The 23062-nt window shown below is 47.9% G+C and overlaps 1 protein-coding gene across 2 annotated transcripts in view; it reads left to right on the top strand.

Moving 5' to 3' along the window:
- MYOG (myogenin) overlaps nt 1-23062 on the top strand; it is a 491596-nt gene that overhangs the window by 459375 nt on the left and 9159 nt on the right. Inside the window, exon 2 of one of the 2 annotated variants that reach the window (XM_063955668.1) lies at nt 20840-20918. In XM_063955668.1, the coding sequence (XP_063811738.1) occupies nt 20840-20918 (79 nt within the window). Of the gene's footprint in view, nt 1-20839; nt 20919-23062 lie in introns of those variants that run through there. The other variant, XM_063955669.1, reaches the window with a different exon arrangement.

Raw genomic sequence — 23062 nt, 5'->3', positions numbered from 1 at the left:
TGTACTAAATCAGTTCTTAAAGTATTTCTTCTGGATTTTCCTCCAGATGAGTAGAAAAATAAACCTGCTCATACTGTACATATTTTTATATACTGATGGTAAAAGGCTATGTGTAATTGTAGGAATTATACTGCCTCATAGATTCAGTGAGTTGAGCTGCAGTCTCCAGCTTTTAGTGTATCAGTTTTCCTGTACGTGTCTATCCATTTACTCAGCCAGTTTTTGCACATATTTACTATACTCATGTGTGCTGTAATAAATGTTTTACATTCATAAGGAAATCGCCAATAATCCTGCCTCTATATTTGTTCAGTTTCCATTTTATTATTTAAGGTCACCAGCTGCAATGACGATCATATCTGGAGCAATTTACTTTTAATGAAAATAAAAGACAAACAGTTATCGTTAGCAAGTATTAAAATTTGTGGATTAATATTTAAATTTGGAAATATATACAATATATATAATGTATATATATATATACACACACACACACACACACACACACACACACACACACACACACACACACACACAGGTATATATATATATATATACATATATATATACAACATTTATCAGCAGTCTGTATAGCAGCCAAAAAAGAGACCAGCACACCACCTTTAGCTTTTAAAGTGTTTCTCATTCAAGAAGGTGGGAGGCCACCGAAACTGCTGTCGGGCTGGAAGGGATAAGCTATTACTCCAGGCATGTCCAAACTGTGGCCCTCCAGCTGTTGTGAAACTACATATCCCAGCATGCCCTGACACAGTTTTGTTGTCAGAGAATGCTAAAGCTGTGTCAGGGAATGCTGGGACGTGTAGTTTCTCAACAGTTGGAGGGCCGCAGTTTGGACATGCCTGTTTACTCTAAAGCCCCCCATGTGGACAAAATAATTAACATGTTTAACCTACTTTTGGATGATCTACTATTGTCATTGACAATCATTTTTGAATAAGAAGCACTGTAAAAGCTATAGGTGGTGTGCTGGTCCAAGTGTTGGATATATGCATATTATGGGACTACAGCACCCTGACAGTTAAAGATTGAAGTGTGTGCATTTTTTTCTTCTGATATATATATATATATATATATATATATATACTAGGTGCTTCATCACGCCCTACGGGCGCTCTTCACACCGTCAAAAGGGGCTACGCCCCTTTCCCCAGGCCGCTTTGCTGGGGTTCAATATTTGTATTATATGGAGTATTACCTGCCTTCCTAGGTTTGTTAGTGGTTAAATATTGCATGACGAAAGGGCATCCGATGGTGAGGGGGGAGTAGTCCCTTGCGATGGCATGAAGAGTGGCTGCAGGGCACGATGATGAGGCAGGGAGTCTGTAGATGCTGCGGGTGGAGGGGGGGTGGATGCAGGTGGGGGGGTGGGGGACCTATAACTATGTGATTGTATGTGTAACAATATATAGGACACGGATAAGGATGTATGTGATATAGACATACCCGCATGAAGAGGTAAATGGTGTCATCAGACACAGAGGAGTGCTGCTACAATGCGGAACAGGGGCAGCTGTGTCCTCTCTGTACACCGTACCATCCTTCAGGTGTAGTGATGCGGACATGTTGCGCACGCGAGCCCTCCAAGCGGCCACAGGTGCACCAGTTCCCTCTGCTATGTGCGCACCCCCTCAGGTGCAGTAGGAGGAGGGTGCGGAGCCTGGCGCTGCTCCCAGGGCCAATGGTCATGGGCATCGCGATCATGTGCTCGGTGCCGGGCTTGCGCCCTGCACTTGCTGTATGAGGGATATGGAGGAGGCGGCAGAGCGGAGCATCACCGATATACCAGTAACTACGGGGGGCATCACAGGGGGTTACGGCTCCTGTCCTCCTGGTGAGGGTTTGTCAGGGGGGTATCCAGGAGCCGGTGGTATGGACCCTGTATGGGCACACGGGGGTAAGGAGGGGACACAGAGACGCGGGGCGGTAGGGAGGGGATACAGAGACGCTGGGCGGTAGGGAGGGGACAGAGAGAGGCGGGGCGGTAAGGAGGGGACAGAGAGAGGCGGGGCGGTAGGGAGGGGACAGAGAGAGGCAGGCGGTAGGGAGGGGATACAGAGACGCTGGGCGGTAGGGAGGGGATACAGAGACGCTGGGCGGTAGGGAGGGGATACAGAGACGCAGGGCGATAATAGAGAGACGCGGGGCGGTAGGGAGGGGATACAGAGACGTGGGGCGGCAGGGAAGGGACAGAGAGACGCGGGCGGTAGGGAGGGGATACAGAGACGCGGGGCGGGAATACAGAGACGCAGGGCGGTAGGGAGGGGATACAGAGACGTGGGGCGGCAGGGAAGGGAAAGAGAGACGCGGGGCGGTAGGGAGGGGATACAGAGACGCGGGGCGGGAATACAGAGACGCAGGGTGGTAGGGAGGGGATACAGAGACGCAGGCGGGAACACAGAGACGCAGGGCGGTAGGGAGGGGACAGAGACGCGGGGCGGTAGGAAGGGGATACAGAGACGCGGGGCGGGAATACAGAGACGCAGGGCGGTAGGGAGGGGATACAGAGACGCAGGCGGGAATACAGAGACGCAGGCCGGTAGGGAGGGGACAGAGAGATGCAGTGCGGTAGGAAGGGGATACAGAGATGCAGGCGGGAATACAGAGACGCAGGGCGGTAGGGAGGGGACAGAGAGACGCGGGCGGTAGGGAGGGGATACAGAGACGCGGGCGGGAATACAGAGATGCAGGGTGGTAGGGAGGGGATACAGAGACGCGGGCGGGAATACAGAGATGCTGGGCGGTAGGGAGGGGATACAGAGACGCAGGCGGGAATACAGAGACGCAGGGCGGTAGGGAAGGAATACAGAGACGCAGGGCGGTAGGGAGGGGACAGAGAGACGCGGGGCGGTAGGGAGGGGATACAGAGATGCAGGGCAGTAGGGAGGGGATACAGAGACGCAAGCGGGAATACAGAGACGCAGGGCAGTAGGGAGGGGACAGAGAGAAGCGGGGCGGTAGGGAGGGGATATAGAGACATGTGGCGGGAATACAGAGACGCAGGGCGGTAGGGAGGGGACAGAGAGACGCAGGGCGGTAGAGAGGGGACAGAGAGATGCAGGGCGGTAGGGAGGGGACAGAGAGACGCGGGGCGGTAGGAAGAGGATACAGAGGCGTGGGGTGGTAGGGAGGGGAGTCCCCAGAGAGGAAGCTGACGAAGAGAGCATGTTAAGTTGTGGAGGGGGTGGACACCAGAAGAGTGAGACTGGGGTGGCAGAGCACTCTCCTGGCTCCCAGTTTGCCCCCGACACTCACAGCGGTGCTCTCTCACCTGTGAAATTGGTGCAGCGTCCAGAGATATCTCCCTCCACAGTATCACGCACTCTGTCCGTTTCATCCCCCGTCTGTGGGCTGTCGGGCCGGCCGTGTGTTGTGGAGTTAGAGCGTCTGGGGATGGAGGGAGGCAGCGTTGGAATGTGGCGTGCGAACGGGCGGCAACTGAATACTTGGGGCCCTGTACAGTGACAGCTTGGGCCCCCCCCCCCCTCCAAAGTACCCTAGCCCCCCTCCTCAACACACATACACATGCGTTTATATATGCCTCCCCCCGTGCCGCGGCCGAAAAGGGGGCGTGGCTAAATGTAAAAGGGGGCGTGGCCTCGCGGGTATTTTCTCTCTCGCTCCGGGGATGTGTCCAGCTTGCCTGAAGATGCTGGCTGCCCCCGGAGACTCTGAGAGAGAGTATGCCGGCTCTTCTCTGTGACAGGAGGCGAGTGCTGCAGAGGCTTATGTCACTCGGCTCCTGTCACAGCAGTACAGCTGGCACTTTGGTGTCCCCCCTTCTGACGACATTGACACTCTCCTTGTGTTCGGCGCCGGCGGGAGGTTGGGGCAGAGGTGTGCATACCGCAGCGCTGGCTCAGTGCTACATGAGCCACTGCATCTGCGGCAGTACTGGTGGGAAGGGCAGCGGCACGACCGAGCCGAACGTAGTGACAGGCTAAGGAGGGGGGGGGGGGGGGTGGGCGGCGGCGGCGGACGGCAATTGTAAAACTGTATACTTCACCCCCGAAACCCCTCTGACCCCCCTGTCACCGTGCGTGGAGGAGGCGCCGGGTCTGTGTGCGCGGGTCAGGGAGGGCTACGAAAAGCTTCTCCTGCACCACCCGTCCCTCGTATAAGTGTGTATGTCGGCGGCAGTGTTGTGCCCCTGGCGCCGCGGCCAGGGAGTCCGAGTTGCTGATGGCGGACAGGCAGCAGGACCTAATACTCTGCACAGAGACTTGCTGCACATGTGGGTGGGCTCTGTGACTCCGCCCACCGCTGTGACTCCGCCCAGCGTTAGAGGGCCAGGCACAGACAAGGCAAATATATAGGAGATATATATATATATATATATATATATATATATATATATATACATCCACAAATATACCAGCCTAGTACAATATACTGGAGCTTTTTACAGCCTGGATATTGTGCCCAGCACTTACAGTATATTAAGAGTAGAGCATGATTGTAAGAAGCCTTCATTGCTTTCATTGAACAATAAATCACATTTGTTCAGAATCTGTAGACTTTGTTCAATAGATACTGCTTGTTAAAAGTAAAAACAGTATTACAGAACTCTGCCATTTATTATTACAATGTAGACACTAGGGCACTATTGCATTGGCAGCTATAGATTATACAGTATTTACTTTGGCAATGCAAAAAAATATAGTACTTACTACTCTTGTTACATTAGGCAAAAAGTTCTACTTAAGTATATTTAAAAGGAAAACAGGTGAGCAAATCAATTATTAGATGGATGAATGAATTGACAAACTCCAAAATCCCAACCAGGGGCGTAGACAGAACTTTGTGGGCCCCATAGCAACATTTTGAAGGGGCCCCATCCCAGTGCTTCTAGAGATACTTCTCTGCAGCAGTTCTTCATTTGATGCCCTATAATAGTGCCCTAATTTATTTTCTGAACCATAGTAGAGACATATTTAATGTTATACCCCATAATAGTGCCCTAGTTTCTTTTCTGAATCACAGTAGTGCTTAATTTCACCCTATGTCACATTTCAGAGCTGCCAGTACACATTATGCCGCACAGTACCCCCAATTCACATTATGATATATAGCGCTCCCCATTCATATTGTGCCTCATTACAGTGTCCCGGTTCATATTATATAACATTAAAATGCCCTCCAGTTCATTTTATACCACACTACAATGAGCAGGTCCAGGGGCATACCTAGATATAATGCAGGCCCCAAGGAAAAAGTTTGAAAGGACCCCTACATACCACCCAATGGCGAATAATGTATAAAACACATGTAACTGTGACAGAGAAGGTGGGCCCCTCTCAGCTCTGTGTCCCATAGCAGCTGCACTGCCTGCACCTATGGTAGCTATGCCCTTGACCACAACATTAGAGAAAATGCATATCTATCATATCTGGATTTGCTGTATAACTAAATAGCTTTTTATTTATGTAGAATGCTTCATTTCTGGAAGAATATTTGTTTTTAAAGTTGTTTTGTATAGTGCACACATATTACACAGTGCTTTACAGAGAACATTTCAGCCGGGAATTGAACTCATAACACAGGACTGTGAGGCAGCAATGCTAACCACTAAGCCATCCATGCTCTTCGCTAGTAGGACAGTTGCTTTTCAAATAAGTATAGCATTTAAAAAAAAAATAATAATTTTGAGATAAATGATAAACTGTCAATGAGAAAATATTGCAGAAAGCCAGGTATTGTTTTCTTGGTACATAGCCATCTTTGTTATTATTTAGAGAAAGTTAGTGGTGCAGTTTCATAAAGATCACATATATTACTTCCAATTGTTCCACACCTCATCTATTTGCAAAATAGTCTTAACGAAACATTTAAGCAGTCTATCAGTATACAGCAATAGAAAATACATAACTCACTTATCGAAAAGATAGACTTTTATTGACACAATTTACCAATACATGTCCAATGGGCAATGAGGCTAATCTGGAACAAGATCAGTAGAGTACACAACATGAACTGAAGCAAAGACCTGACTGCAGTCCCTCACAATCAGGACAGTTGCAGGCTGTGATGGTCTCTCCTACCTTTTCTTTCAGCTTTACCTCCATGCTGCAGCTGGTGACTAAGGCGTGCACAGGCTCAGGGCAAGGGGTGGTCTTCACTTTGCCGGCGGTCAGGCTCCCAGCAACCAGCATACCGGCGCAGGAATCCCGACCGCCGGCATACGACACTTCTTTTCCCTCTTGAGGGTCCACGACCCCCCTGGAGGGAGAATAGATAGCGTGGCGCACGTATCGCACCACCGTTCCCACAGCGTGACGAGCGCAGCGAGCCCGCAAGGGGCTCATTTGCGCTCGCCCAGCTGTTGGTATGCCGGCGGTCGGGATTCCGGCACCGGTCTGCTGGTCGTCAGGAGCCCGACCGCCAGGATACCATACTACACCCCAGGGCAAAGGCGCGACATACTGGGCCTGATTCAGAACCAGAAGCAATGTCAATGCCGCAAGCAGTTGGCCGCTGCTTTAAGTCAATGCATGTGTACTGATTGTTAGCACTCAGAGACGCAGTACAGAATCGGGCGCACGGTCTTTGAATTTTAGTGGGTATCCTGGGGGTTAAAAGATGGGTGGCTAAGCTGATGTATCCAAATATGCTCAGGTGCTCACCAACATCCTCAAGTGTTTGGTGCGGATTTAGGATTAAAATATATTTTAAAAAAATTATAAGCATTAATAATCTATAAAAATCTATAAAATAGCTAAAATCATGTATTTTTTGCAATGCAAAACCCAAAATTCAGATTTAAAATCCAAATTCTGAACAGCGGAAAGATTAGAAATGGGACACAGTTCGGATCAGATCTTCTCGGAGATCTGGACTGGGTTTTGGTTCGGTTTGGATCCACAAAATTCAGGTGGTTTTGGCTTTCTGTAGAACCGAGCCACACATCTCTACTACATACACTGACCACGTTGTGAGCTGAATGAGACTCTGCTACAGTACGCTCCATCACCAGTGTACATGTAACAGGGAGTACAAACCGACACCACCAGTTAAGTAATTGGGCTATTCGGTCATCCGCTGATTTGTGTCTATGTAACTCTGCACTATCAATACCTGCACACACTTCACTTCCAACAATTTAGAGGCTGATTACATTTACTGGACTGAGTTCTGCTGAACATACAGTATAAAAGTACTTGTGTCTTTTATGTTTTATGTCCACTTATTGTAATTTGGTTGCAAAAGGATTTCATAGAGTACAGTACTTAGCAGCTACAATAGGAACTAACACGCCAGTGTAAAAAAACCCAAGTTCCAAGTGTTGTGCTCACTGACATTCATTGTTTCTAGGACGGGATCAGAACCCACAATTGTTCTTGGCTCATCAGAGCACTTACAGGTAATACGCTGTAAACTGGAAAACTTCTACTTTAGCCTTGTGATATTCCCAAAATATAAGAGCACCATTGTTTCAAAAAGTCTCTTTCAAGTGAACTTTAACATATAAAAGTTCAAATTAGATATGTTAATAACGGTAGACCTAGCCAAAACATAATCATAGCTCATGTTGTCAAATTATAGTCCTAAAAGATTTATGATAATTTGCCGTATATTCTATAGTAAAAGTATAACAAAACCTTTGCACAGACTCAGTGAAAATATTTTTGTTCTCATTAATAGTATGTTCTACTTTGAGGACTGTTTCTTACAATAAGTGAGGTGAGAAGCTTTTTGATCACTAGGGGGCTGCAGAACGCACTGGCCAAACAGCATCCTAAGGGATAAATTGCAGAGACGCTCTGCTATTTTTGGTTTGACACCCTTGGGTGGTGTAACCAAGCAACGCTGATGGATGATGCACGCATGCCAAACCCTCTTTTATAGTGACGTACTGGGTGACACCAACCCTAGTGATGTCATTGGTGATAAGCAGTGGTGGCTCCAGAGGTGTGGCTGCAGCACAGTCCAAAATTAAAATAGGGGAGGCACACCAACTTCCATTGAGTCCTGGCTGGCAATGTTTGGCAGTGTTTGGTGATTTGCTGGATTTGGATTTGGTCTAATTCGTCGTCTGGCTTTGGATTTGGATTTGCCAAATCGCTGTGACTGGCTTTGGACTTGGATGTTTTTCAAAAATGGGAAAAAAAAAAGTTAAAATCACTCAATTTGGGCCTTTTTTTGTCCCTAGTGATTTATTAACCTCAATAACATTCATTTCCAGTCATTTCAACTCAATTTTGACCACCTCACAACTCACAATATTGTTTTCACCAATATTGTCCAAAGGCTGGCTGGTTAAACTGCGGTATACAGTGTGGGTTGGATACAGTGTGGGATACAGTACAGATTGGATGCAGTGAAGGATACAGAGTGGATTGGATACAGTGCTGGTTGGATACTGTGTGGGTTCGGTACAGTGCGGGATATATTACTGGTTGGATACAGTACGGGATACACTGTGGGTCGGATACAGTGCGTATTGGATATAGTGCGGGATACCGTGTGGGTAGGATACAATGCAGGATACAGTGCAGGGCAGATACACCAATAGTGCATTTACTGTGACAGGGGATGCCAGTGTGTCCTCAGTGCAGGAGTGTCGGCAGTGCAGGGGTGCTGGTAGAGTCCTCATTGTGGGGTTGCCGGCAGTGTCAGTACTGCTGCCTGTGTCAGCAGTGTGGGGGTGCCAGGGGTATTATTACTGCAGGAGTGTCGGCAGGCCTGGAAGTGTCTTCAGTGTGGGGTTGGCTTCGGTATCGGTACTGCTGGGGTGCTGATGGTGTCAGCAACACGGGAGTGCTGATGGTATCTTCAGTGCTGGGGTGTGTCAGCAGTGTGGGAATGTAGGGGTGTGTCAGCAGTGTGGGGGTGTCGGCTGAGTCAGCAGTGCGGGAGTGCCAGTTGTGTTGGCAGTGTTGGAGTGCCGACAGTGTCCTCAGTGCAGAGTGCCAACAATGTCAGCAATGCAGGTGTGCCGGTGGTGTCCTCAGTGCTAGAGTGTGTCAGCAGTGTGGGGTTGCCAACTGAGTCAGCAGTGCTGGGGTGCAGGTTGTGTCAGCAGTGCAGGCGTTCCAGTGGTGTCCTCAGTGCGGGGGTGTTGGCAGCATGGGAGTGCCAGCAGTATCCTCAGTGCGGGGTGCCGGCTGTGTGGGGGTGTCGGCATTGCGGGTAGTGGCGTTGGCAGTGTGTGCGGTGGTGTCGGCAGTGCATGTGAAGGTGTCACAGTGGTGCAGCCATCTTTATTTAGACTTTACTTAGACTTTACTTAGACTTATTAAAGTCTATGGGGAAATGCTGATTGGCTGATAGCCAATCAGCGGTCATCCCCATAGAATTTTGAAATTGGTGCCCGCGGCAAACACACAAGATCTGACAGTGGGATCTTGTGTGTTTATCTCGGGCCAGTCTCGAGGCACCCGGGGTAGATCCGAGCCCCTGGCTCAACTGCCTGGATAGCGGATGTTCGGAGCAGTTTGGATTTCCCCAAATCCGAACCGCTTATCTCTAGTTTTGAGTACATTTTTTCAAAGTATTCACAAGATCAAAGGAATCTATGGTGATGCAAAGCAGGTACGTCTTCTAAATGCCGGATGAAGGTCTCCACTGCAACCTCCAATGACTGAAAACGAATCACCAGCATCTTGTCGCAGGGGGCCAGGTCTGGGCTGTAAGGCAGATGATCAAGCTTTTGGATGCGTTCATGGGCCAGAAAATCCACCACTTTCCTGGACTTGTGGGCAGGTGCCAGGGGCGTAGCCAGAACTATGTGGACCCCATAACAACATTTTGAATGGCCCCCATCCCAATGCTTCAAGAGAGACACTTTTCTGCAGCAGTTGTTGATTGTATGCCCTATAATAGTGCCCTTTTTCATTTTCTGAACCATAGTAGAGCCTTATTTAATGTTATGCCCTATAGTAGTGCCCTAGTTTCTTTTATGAATCTCAGTAGTGCTTGAGTTCACCCTATGTCACATTTAAGAGCTGCCAGTACACATTATGCCGCACAGTACCCCCAATTCACATTATGATATATAGTGCTCTCCATTCATATTATATATCATATATAACATTAAAATGCCCTCCAGTTCATTTTATACCACACTACAATGAGCAGGTCCATACCTAGATATATTGCAGACCCCAAGAAAAAAAAGTTTGATAGGACCCCTACGTACCACCCAATGGTGAAAACTGTATATAACTCATGTAACTTTGACAGGGAAGGTGGGCCCCTCTCAGCTCTGGGCCCCATAGCAGCTGCACTGCCTGCACCTATGGTAGCTATGCCCTTGGCAGGTGCACTGTTATGATGATGAAGGGCACCACAAGCAGAAATTCCTGGGGTCCACTGGCCCGACTGTTGTTTGGTTTAGGGTTCGAAACTGTAGATCCAGGATTTATCTCTACTGATAATCTCCCAGACAGAGTTTTAGCGGCTGCCATCAAACCTGGCAAGCATGATGCAGTACCAAGTTACCCGAGCCGTTTTTTGCTCTTGAGTCAGCTGATGGGCACCCAGCACGCAGAAACCTTGCTCAGATCAAGTTTTTGTGGTGTATCAGGCAGATGGATCCCAGTGAGATGTTTTTCTCTAACTGGGCCATGGTCACCCTGGCATCCACCTCAACTATGGCCCGTATGGCAGCAAAATTGTCCTCAGTGATGGCGGACACAGGTCAGCCGCAGCACTGCTTGTCTTCCAGGGACCAGTGCTTCCTCCCCAAAAGCAGCTTGCAGTCGATCAAATATCTCTTGCTGTCGCAGACCACTCTTGAAGTTGTAGAAGATCATGGCTCTCCAGTGGCTCCTATTGAGCTCCATAACGAGTTTGTGAAGGAAGTGAACATGCTGACTTCTTCGGTGTGCAGTGCTGCTTAATATTTGTATGGGCCTGTGCCTTGACATTTCACAAAAACTTTAGTCAGAGATTACAGTTCAATACCAGACACTCAGATTGTGTCTACTCTACCAATGCACTGCATATCTGGAAACTTGTACAGTATAATAACTTAAGTTGGGTTGATTATTGTGTTACTATCTACAGTGGCACATGTAAAGGCTCCCCTAGGTGGTAGCAGGTAAACACTTCCCTGATCTTCAGTAGGCTTACCCTGTGCTATGTGCTTCAAGGTCATTTGGACTCATTGGAATTTAGGAGTTTCTGGATAAGAATGTTTGTCTGTAATTTGGAGTCCTAAAATCTGCACATACCTAAAATATTACCCGTGTCTCCACACTGCCCCACTCTGTAATTATTTAGCAGTGCTGCTCATTGTGATTATAGCAAGAAATGTGCCATCATATTTTCTGCATTATTATTATTATTATTATTATTATTATTACATCAAGGTAACAAGTACAATCAACCGGAATATACTGCATATCTAATTTACTAAAGAAAAAACATTTATAAAACCATTATATGAGTAGAAAAAAAGAAAATATTTTCCAGGTAAAGGAAGCTAACACATCAATGATCTCCATAGTTCATTAACCAAGAGAGCTAAAGAAAAACATAGGGGATGATATATCAAGCAGTGAAAAGAGTGGAGAAGTTGCCCATAGCAGCCAATCAGCATCTACTTATTTTATAGAATGTACATGATAAATGCCTCCTCATAGCGGATTGGTCGCTATGGGCAACTTCTTGACTGGTCCACTTCTCCACTATTTTCATTGCTTGATATATTAACCCCATCATACCATCACCAAATCTATTATGTGATAACACAATTAAGGGGCATATTTATCAATGAGTGAAAAAAATCATTGTAAATGATAAAACTTGTGGCATATGATAAATGGTGCTCCAGCCAAGCAGCTCCTAACTGTCATGTGTTCAGCTCCTAACTGTCATGTGTACTGAGCTGATTGGCTGGGGCACCATTTATCATATGCAATGGAATAGCTTGTTGATAAATTGGCCCTTAATTCTGAACCAGACTGGCCTGGGTGGTGGTGTCCAAAGATCACAACTCAACCAATATTATGTGAGTTGTACCGGGTCATCCTGAAGAAGTAGCCTTGTTCCATACCATAGCATGGTTTAAAACATTTCTGAATGTGGGTTTTAATTGGAAGTTACAATATTTCAATAAAACTCTTCCAGGTCTCAAACAAGGGCGTACACCAGCGGTTCTCAAACCTGGTCCATAAGGACCCCTAACGGTTCACATTTTCAAGGTCACACGTCAGATGCACTGTGTATGACCAACTGTCACATTTTAAAAATCCACAGGTGACCTGGAAAACCGTGAACCATTAGGGGTCCTTTGAGGACTGAGTTTGGGAACCACTGGTGTATACGGGATCAGTACTAAATGCCGCCGGCCGGAATCCCGGCGGTCGAAATACCGACGCCGGAATCCCGACCACACAATCCCGACAGGGGTGGCGAGCGGAACGCAGCCCCTTGCGGGCTCGCTTCGCTCGCCACGCTCGGCACACTATTATATTCTCCCTCTATGGGTGTCGTGGACACCCACGGAGGGAGAATATGTCGGGATTGTGGCGGTTGGGATTCCGGCGTCGGTATTTCGACCGCCGGGATTGTGCAGCTCCACCACACAAGCGTCCCTCTTAGCCTCCACAAAATGTTGGGAGGTATGCATAAACATCCTGACTTGGTGGTATACAGGTGCGTCATGGGTGACTGGTCATTGAGAGTAATAGCTGGAGGTGCCATTGAGTCAGATGGTGATTCACTATCGACTGGAAAGACATAGGTTCTGACAACCCAGAGTTTGGTGTGATGTGAGGAGGGTCTGTGCCGCCCATTGTTACTCTGGGCACATTAATAATCTCCTCAGGTAGACTCAACAGGTGGCAACTATTACACTCATACACAGTTCCATCTGCCTGAACAACATAACTGTTGGTTCAGCTGGTTTCCTGTACAACAACGGCAGGCTTGTCATATCCTCAAGTGGTCTGTATTCAAACAGCTTATCCTGGAACAAACTGAGGGAGAGCGTGCACTTTACGGTCATAATTCCTTTTATTAGACATGCGCTTAGAGGCAAGCGCTGTCTGCACTTGCATCTGTAACTGAGGTTGTAATTGATGTTTAGTAATTGGGTTGTGGGTTCTGGTGCGTCGTGGTAATAACCGTTAGACAGGAATGGTATTCCATCCCATGGTGTGCTTCGTAGGTTTAAGAGCGCTAAAAGATGTCCATCTGGTCTTGTGTGCATTTCTCTAATAGATGCACGGCTGAGCGAACAGGGGCCCATTGGATTGCGGATACATTGGACTGCTGGGGATATGTGTGAAATTCCAAGTACAAGCAAATATCTTGAACTGTGGGGGTAATTCAGAGTTGATTGCAGCAGCAAATTTGTTAGCAGTTGGGCAAAACCATGTGCACTGCAGGGGGGGGGGCAGATATAACATTTGTAGAGAGAGTTAGATTTGAGTATATTATTTTGTTTCTGTGCAGGGTAAATACTGGCTGCTTTATTTTTACACATGTTATATCTGCCCCCCCCCCCTGCCGTGCACATGGGGGGTCATTCCGAGTTGATCTCACGCTGCTTATTTTCACAGCGATCAGGTAAAAAAATGGCGAAACTGCGCATGCGTATGCACCGCAATGCGCAGGCTCGTCACATAAATACCGACGCCGGAATCCCGACCACACAATCCCGACAGGGGTGGCGAGCGGAACGCAGCCCCTTGCGGGCTCGCTTCGCTCGCCACGCTCGGCACACTATTATATTCTCCCTCTATGGGTGTCGTGGACACCCACGGAGGGAGAATATGTCGGGATTGTGGCGGTTGGGATTCCGGCGTCGGTATTTCGACCGCCGGGATTCCGGCCGGCGGAATCTTGACCGCATCCCGTGTATACCTTTCCTTTTGTAAGCATCTACACATTCCATATGAAAAATATAAAACAATTTAGCTCTGAATAATACCATTGTGTGGGGGAATGGGGAGGGGTTGTATCCACATTAGTAGCATGCTTTTATGCGTAGCTGAGGAAAATTTAATTTTCTTAGATCTCTTTGAGATCCTAAGTCCACTATGGAGGATCCCCAAAATATCCCACCCAGGGGTAAGTGGGAAGAAGCTAACAAGGTGATCTGTTGTGAACTTACAGACATGTTCCAAAACCTTTTATTTTGGGTCATTGCCTTAAGTAATGCTATAGATCTGCCATACTAGCTGCACATTTAGGACATGTGTGGTCAGTACTCAAACCTGCTAACGCCTCCATGGAGACATTCAGGCCTTGTGGAATATATTGTAAATCATTGGGATGCAGTCAATATACTGGCTGTCGGGATCCCCGCATTCAGGATACCAACACCGGAATCCTGACAGCTGGTATTTTACCGACAAAGGGAATCTCGACACCAGCCCGGTATTCCCATTCGGTTGGTGGGTCCACGCCACCAACTAAGTGAGAACAGAACCTGTGGCGAGCGCAGTGAGCCACCGGGCCCGATGCACAGTGGGCACAGCGAGTCCGTAAGGGGACTTGCTGCCTCGCTGCTGGGAATCTGGCAGACGGGATGCCACTGTCGGTATACTGACAGCCGGCATCCTGTCTGCCGGGATATTGTATGTATCCCAAAACATTCCCATGTACAGTACGTAAATGCAAGTATAACTCAAGTCATGCAAGGAGTGTAATACTCTCTCCTTTGTCAATTCAGGAAAGTATTCACTCCAGCTAACAATATCAGCGGTGCTCATATACTTTATGACACTATTTTTTACAGCAGCAATCCTTTTTTCTCTAACGTCCTAGTGGATGCTGGGGACTCCGTCAGGACCATGGGGATTAGTGGCTCCGCAGGAGACAGGGCACAAAAATAAAGCTTTAGGATCAGGTGGTGTGCACTGGCTCCTCCCCCTATGACCCTCCTCCAAGCCTCAGTTAGGTTTTTGTGCCCGTCCGAGCAGGGTGCAATCTAGGTGGCTCTCCTAAAGAGCTGCTTAGAAAAAGTTTTTAGGTTTTTTATTTTCAGTGAGTCCTGCTGGCAACAGGCTCACTGCAACGAGGGACTTAGGGGAGAAGAAGTGAACTCACCTGCGTGCAGGATGGATTGGCTTCTTAGGCTACTGGACACCATTAGCTCCAGAGGGATCGAACACAGGCCCAGCCATGGAGTCCGGTCCCGGAGCCGCGCCGCCGACCCCCTTACAGATGCCGAAAAGCGAAGAGGTCCAGAAACCGGCGGCAGAAGACTTTTCAGTCTTCATGAGGTAGCGCACAGCACTGCAGCTGTGCGCCATTGTTGTCACACACTTCACACCAGCGGTCACGGAGGGTGCAGGGCGCTGCAGGGGGCGCCCTGGGCAGCAATGAGAATACCTTGTTCTGGCTAAAAAATACATCACATATAGCCCTTGGGGCTATATGGATGTATTTAACCCCTGCCAGGTCTCACAAACTCCGGAGAAGAGCCCGCCGAAATAGGGGGCGGGGCCTATATCCTCAGCACACAGCGCCATTTTCCTGCTCAGCTCCGCTGCGAGGAAGGCTCCCAGGACTCTCCCCTGCACTGCACTACAGAAACAGGGTAAAAAAGAGAGGGGGGGGGGGCACTTTTTTTGCCGTTTTTGATATATATTAAGCTGCTATAAGGGAGACAACACTTCTATAGGGTTGTTCCTATATATTTATAGCGCTTGGGTGTGTGCTGGCAAACTCTCCCTCTGTCTCCCCAAAGGGCTAGTGGGGTCCTGTCTTCGATAAGAGCATTCCCTGTGTGTCTGCTGTGTGTCGGTACGTGTGTGTCGACATGTATGAGGACGATGTTGGTGTGGAGGCGGAGCAATTGCCGGTAATGGTGATGTCACCCCCTAGGGAGTCGACACCGGAATGGATGGCTTTATTTATGGAATTACGTGATAATGTCAGCACATTACAAAAATCAGTTGACGACATGAGACGGCCGGAAAACCAGTTAGTACCTGTACAGGCGTCTCAGACACCGTCAGGGGCTGTAAAACGCCCTTTACCTCAGTCGGTCGACACAGACCCAGACACGGACACCGAATCTAGTGTCGACGGTGAAGAAACAAACGTATTTTCCAGTAGGGCCACACGTTATATGATCACGGCAATGAAGGAGGCTTTACATATCTCTGATACTGCATGTACCACAAAAAGGGGTATTATGTGGGGTCTGAAAAAACTACCTGTAGTTTTTCCTGAATCAGACGAATTGAATGAAGTGTGTGATGAAGCGTGGGTTAACCCCGATAGAAAACTGCTAATTTCAAAGAAGTTATTGGCATTATATCCTTTCCCGCCAGAGGTTAGGGCGCGCTGGGAAACACCCCCTAGGGTGGATAAGGCGCTCACATGCTTATCAAAACAAGTGGCGTTACCGTCTCCTGAAACGGCCGCCCTCAAGGATCCAGCAGATAGGAGGCTGGAAACTACCCTGAAAAGTATATACACTCATACTGGTGTTATACTGCGACCAGCCATCGCCTCTGCATGGATGTGCAGTGCTGGGGTGGTTTGGTCGGATTCCCTGACTGAAAATATTGATACCCTGGATAGGGACAGTATTTTACTGACTATAGAGCATTTAAATGATGCATTTCTATATATGCGAGATGCACAGAGGGATATTTGCACTCTGGCATCGAGAGTAAGTGCGATGTCCATATCTGCCAGAAGAAGTTTATGGACGCGACAATGGTCAGGTGATGCGGATTCCAAACGGCATATGGAAGTATTGCCGTATAAGGGGGAGAAATTATCTGGGGTCGGTCTATCGGATTTGGTGGCCACGGCAACAGCCGGGAAATCCACCTTTTTACCTCAGGTCCCCTCCCAACAGAAAAAGACACCGTCTTTTCAGCCGCAGTCCTTTCGTTCCTATAGGAACAAGCGGGCGAAAGGACAGTCATATTTGCCCTGAGGCAAAGGAAAGGGTAAGAGAGTGCACCAAGCAGCTTCTTCCCAGGAGCAGAAGCCCCCCCCGGCTTCTGCAAAGCCCTCAGCATGACGTTGGGGCTTTACAAGCGGACTCAGGGGCGGTGGGGGGTCGACTCAAGAATTTCAGCGCACAGTGGGCTCACTCACAGGTGGACCCCTGGATCCTGCAGATAATATCTCAGGGTTACAGGTTGGAATTCGAGAAGTCTCCCCCTCGCCGGTTCCTAAAGTCTGCTCTGCCAACGTCTCCCTCAGACAGGGCGACGGTATTGGAAGCCATTCACAAGCTGTATTCTCAGCAGGTGATAGTCAAGGTACCCCTCCTACAACAGGGAAAGGGGTATTATTCCACACTATTTGTGGTACCGAAGCCGGACGGCTCGGTAAGACCTATTCTAAATCTGAAATCTTTGAACCTGTACATACAAAAATTCAAGTTCAAGATGGAGTCACTCAGAGCAGTGATAGCGAATCTGGAAGAAGGGGACTTTATGGTGTCCCTGGACATCAAGGATGCTTACCTGCATGTCCCAATTTGCCCTTCACATCAAGGGTACCTCAGGTTCGTGGTGCAAAACTGTCATTATCAGTTTCAGACGCTGCCGTTTGGATTGTCCACGGCACCTCGGGTCTTTACCAAGGTAATGGCCGAAATGATGTTTCTTCTACGAAGAAAAGGCGTATTAATTATCCCTTACTTGGACGATCTCCTGATAAGGGCAAGGTCCAGGGAACAGCTGGGGGACGTAGTAGCACTAACCCAAATAGTGCTGCAACAGCACGGGTGGATTCTGAATTTTCCAAAATCTCAATTGACCCCGACGACACGTCTGCTGTTCCTGGGAATGATTCTGGACACGGTTCAGAAAAAGGTGTTTCTTCCGGAGGAGAAAGCCAAGGAGTTATCCGAACTTGTCAGGAACCTCCTAAAACCAGGGAAAGTGTCTGTGCATCAATGCACAAGAGTCCTGGGAAAGATGGTGGCTTCTTACGAAGCGATTCCATTCGGCAGATTCCACGCACGAACTTTTCAGTGGGATCTGCTGGACAAATGGTCCGGATCGCATCTGCAGATGCATCAGCGGATAACCTTGTCGCCACGGACAAGGGTGTCTCTTCTGTGGTGGTTGCAGAGTGCTCATCTGTTAGAGGGCCGCAGATTCGGCATACAGGACTGGGTCCTGGTGACCACGGATGCCAGTCTGAGAGGCTGGGGAGCGGTCACACAGGGAAGAAACTTCCAGGGAGTATGGTCAAACCTGGAGATGTCTCTTCACATAAATATACTGGAGCTAAGAGCGATTTACAATGCTCTAAGCCTGGCAAAACCCCTGCTTCAGGGTCAGCCGGTGTTGATCCAGTCAGACAACATCACGGCAGTCACCCACGTAAACAGACAGGGCGGCACAAGAAGCAGGAGAGCAATGGCAGAAGCTGCAAGGATTCTTCGCTGGGCGGAAGATCATTCCGAGAGTGGACAACTGGGAAGCAGACTTCCTCAGCAGACACGATCTACACCCGGGAGAGTGGGGACTTCATCCAGAAGTCTTCCACATGATTGTGAACCGTTGGGAAAAACCAAAGGTGGACATGATGGCGTCTCGCCTCAACAAAAAACTGGACAGGTATTGCGCCAGGTCAAGAGACCCTCAGGCAATAGCTGTGGACGCTCTGGTAACGCCGTGGGTGTTCCAGTCAGTGTATGTGTTTCCTCCTCTGCCTCTCATACCAAAAGTACTGAGAATTATACGGCAAAGGGGAGTAAGAACGATACTCGTGGCTCCGGATTGGCCAAGAAGAACTTGGTACCCGGAACTTCAGGAGATGCTCACGGAAGATCCGTGGCCTCTACCTCTAAGACGGGACCTGCTTCAGCAGGGACCGTGTCTATTCCAAGACTTACCGCGGCTGCGTTTGACGGCATGGCGGTTGAACGCCGAATTCTAAGGGAAAAAGGCATTCCGGAAGAGGTCATTCCTACACTGGTAAAAGCCAGGAAGGAGGTGACTGCACAACATTATCACCGCATTTGGAGAAAATATGTTGCGTGGTGTGAGGCCAGGAAGGCCCCCACGGAGGAATTTCAATTGGGTCGATTCCTACATTTCCTGCAAACAGGATTGTCTATGGGCCTCAAGTTGGGGTCCATTAAGGTTCAAATTTCGGCCCTGTCGATTTTCTTCCAGAAAGAATTGGCTTCAGTTCCTGAAGTCCAGACTTTTGTAAAAGGAGTACTACATATACAGCCCCCGGTTGTGCCCCCAGTGGCTCCGTGGGACCTTAATGTAGTTTTGGATTTTCTCAAATCCCATTGGTTTGAGCCACTCAAATCGGCGGATTTGAAATATCTTACATGGAAAGTAACCATGCTACTGGCCCTGGCTTCAGCCAGGAGAGTGTCAGAATTGGCGGCTTTATCGTATAAAAGCCCATATCTGATTTTCCATTCGGACAGGGCAGAACTGCGGACGCGTCCTCATTTTCTGCCTAAGGTGGTGTCAGCGTTTCACCTGAACCAGCCTATTGTGGTGCCTGCGGCTACTAGCGATTTGGAGGATTCCAAGTTGCTGGACGTTGTCAGGGCATTGAAAATATATATTTCAAGGACGGCTGGAGTCATAAAATCTGACTCGCTGTTTATACTGTATGCACCCAACAAGCTGGGTGCTCCTGCTTCTAAGCAGACGATTGCTCGTTGGATTTGTAGCACAATTCAACTTGCACATTCTGTGGCAGGCCTGCCACAGCCTAAATCTGTCAAGGCCCATTCCACAAGGAAGGTGGGCTCATCCTGGGCGGCTGCCCGAGGGGTCTCGGCATTACAACTCTGCCGAGCAGCTACGTGGTCGGGGGAGAACACGTTTGTAAAATTCTACAAATTTGATACCCTGGCTAAAGAGGACCTGGAGTTCTCTCATTCGGTGCTGCAGAGTCATCCGCACTCTCCCGCCCGTTTGGGAGCTTTGGTATAATCCCCATGGTCCTGACGGAGTCCCCAGCATCCACTAGGACGTTAGAGAAAATAAGATTTTACTTACCGATAAATCTATTTCTCGTAGTCCGTAGTGGATGCTGGGCGCCCATCCAAAGTGCGGATTGTCTGCAATACTTGTACATAGTTATTGTTACAAAGAAATCGGGTTGTTATTGTTGTGAGCCGTCTGTTCAGAGGCTCCTACGTTGTCATACTGTTAACTGGGTTCAGATCACAAGTTGTACGGTGTGATTGGTGTGGCTGGTATGAGTCTTACCCGGGATTCAAAATCCTTCCTTATTGTGTACGCTCGTCCGGGCACAGTATCCTAACTGAGGCTTGGAGGAGGGTCATAGGGGGAGGAGCCAGTGCACACCACCTGATCCTAAAGCTTTATTTTTGTGCCCTGTCTCCTGCGGAGCCGCTAATCCCCATGGTCCTGACGGAGTCCCCAGCATCCACTACGGACTACGAGAAATAGATTTATCGGTAAGTAAAATCTTATTTTTTTTTCTATATTTCATTTGGAAGCTTTTGTGATAACAGTTATTCGGATCAGAGCTCCCGTATCAATATTCATTAAAGAAATGGTGGGACATTGCACATGGTATTACTGCAAACGTCAAATGCAATTAAATATCTACTAGCTGAATACCCTTGCTTCGCTTCATAATTTCAAGTATTTCCATGCATGTAACTTTAATTTTGAAGGACTTCATGGTAAACTACATTTTTAGTCTTTCCTTCAGGCTGGAGAATGGCCAGGCTGTCAGACGAGCTGACTCTGGAACAGGCAACATACAACTGGCCATGGCCTTTTATATATGTAGATTTACTGCATGGAAATTACTGAAATATATAAGTATAAATTACTTATCTATGTTATAACAAATTTGCCTTAATTTATCTACATTCTATCAATATTTTTTTAAATATTTTTGATTTCAGTTTCTCTACATGTCATATTCTTTATTCTTCTAGGTTTCAAGTGAATGTGGATCAAGTTCTTCGTCTTGCAGCCCGGAATGGAATGAGTCTGACTTTAGCGGCAACCAGAGTGGTAAGTGGAATGATCATGTAGTTATTAGTGACCTGTACATGTCTAATCTTTACATGCTGGTAAGATACCCATCACTATTACATTATTATTATTACATTACATACTCATCACTATTACATTATATTACATTCTATACTGTACTGTCAGCCTACCCATGCAGAGAAACTGTCACTGACAAGAATATCACAAAGTCAATAAGGGTAACATTTTTCTAAAATATTCAGTAATTAAAACATAATGTGCTATCGCTATGCAAATTAAGCATGGCCTAAAGAACATTGCCTTATTGTCATTATACCTTGACACTAGTCATCTAGAAGCATGCTTAGGTTAAGAAGAAAATGGGATAAAAAAAAATAAGAATTTACTTACCGATAATTCTATTTCTCATAGTCCGTAGTGGATGCTGGGGACTCCATAAGGACCATGGGGAATAGCGGCTCCGCAGGAGACTGGGCACATCTAAAGAAAGCTTTAGGACTATCTGGTGTGCACTGGCTCCTCCCCCTATGACCCTCCTCCAAGCCTCAGTTAGGATACTGTGCCCGGACGAGCGTACACAATAAGGAAGGATTTTGAATCCCGGGTAAGACTCATACCAGCCACACCAATCACACCGTATAACCTGTGATCTGAACCCAGTTAACAGCATGATAACAGAGGAGCCTCTCAACAGATGGCTCACAACAATAATAACCCGATTTTTGTAACAATAACTATGTACAAGTATTGCAGACAATCCGCACTTGGGATGGGCGCCCAGCATCCACTACGGACTATGAGAAATAGAATTATCGGTAAGTAAATTCTTATTTTCTCTAACGTCCTAAGTGGATGCTGGGGACTCCGTAAGGACCATGGGGATTATACCAAAGCTCCCAAACGGGCGGGAGAGTGCGGATGACTCTGCAGCACCAAATGAGAGAACTCCAGGTCCTCCTCAGCCAGGATATCAATTTTGTAGAATTTTACAAACGTATTTGCTCCTGACCAAGTAGCTGCTCGGCAAAGTTGTAAAGCCGAGACCCCTCGGGCAGCCGCCCAAGATGAGCCCACCTTCCTTGTGGAGTGGGCATTTACAGATTTTTGGCTGTGGCAGGCCTGCCACAGAATGTGCAAGCTGAATTGTACTACAAATCCAACGAGCAATAGTGTGCTTAGAAGCAGGAGCACCCAGCTTGTTGGGTGCATACAGGATAAACAGCGAGTCAGATTTCCTGACTCCAGCCGTCCTGGAAACATATATTTTCAGGGCACTGACAACGTCTAGCAACTTGGAGGCCTCCAAGTCCCTAGTAGCCGCAGGCACCACCAATAGGTTGGTTCAGGTGAAACGCTGAAACCACCTTGGGGAGAAACTGAGGACGAGTCCTCAATTCCGCCCTGTCCGAATGGAAAATCAGATAAGGGCTTTTTCAGGATAAAGCCGCCCATTCTGACACGCGCCTGGCCCAGGCCAGGGCCAACAGCATGACCACTTTTCATGTGAGATATTTTAACTCCACAGATTTAAGTGGTTCAAACCAATGTGACTTTTGGAACCCAAAACTACATTGAGATCCCAAAGTGCCACTGGAGGCACAAAAGGAGGCTGTATATGCAGTACCCCTTTTACAAACGTCTGAACTTCAGAGACTGAAGCTAGTTCTTTTTTGGAAGAAAATTGACAGGGCCGAAATTTGAACCTTAATGGACCCCAATTTCAGGCCCATAGACACTCCTGTTTGCAGGAAATGTAGGAATCGACCCAGTTGAATTTCCTCCGTCGGGCCTTACTGGCCTCTCACCACGCAACATATTTTCGCCAATTGCGGTTATAATGTTTTTGCGGTTACATCCTTCCTGGCTTTGATCAGGATAGGGATGACTTCATCCGGAATGCCTTTTTTCCTTCAGGATCCGGCGTTCAACCGCCATGCCGTCAAACACAGCAGCGGTAAGTCTTGGAACAGACAGGGTCCTTGCTGGAGCAGGTCCCTTCTTAGAAGTAGGGGCCACGGATCTTCCGTGAGCGTCTCTTGAAGTTCCGGTTACCAAGTTCTTCTTGGCCAATCCGGAACCACGAATATAGAGCTTACTCCTCTCCATCTTATCAATCTCAGTACCTTGGGTATGAGAGGCAGAGGAGGGAACACATACCCTGA

Source organism: Pseudophryne corroboree, chromosome 2 (genome assembly GCF_028390025.1).
Source record: "Pseudophryne corroboree isolate aPseCor3 chromosome 2, aPseCor3.hap2, whole genome shotgun sequence".
In the NCBI taxonomy this organism is placed as follows: domain Eukaryota; kingdom Metazoa; phylum Chordata; class Amphibia; order Anura; family Myobatrachidae; genus Pseudophryne; species Pseudophryne corroboree.
Note: the sequence above shows the minus strand (reverse complement) of the source record. Positions and strands in the feature narration are given on the sequence as shown.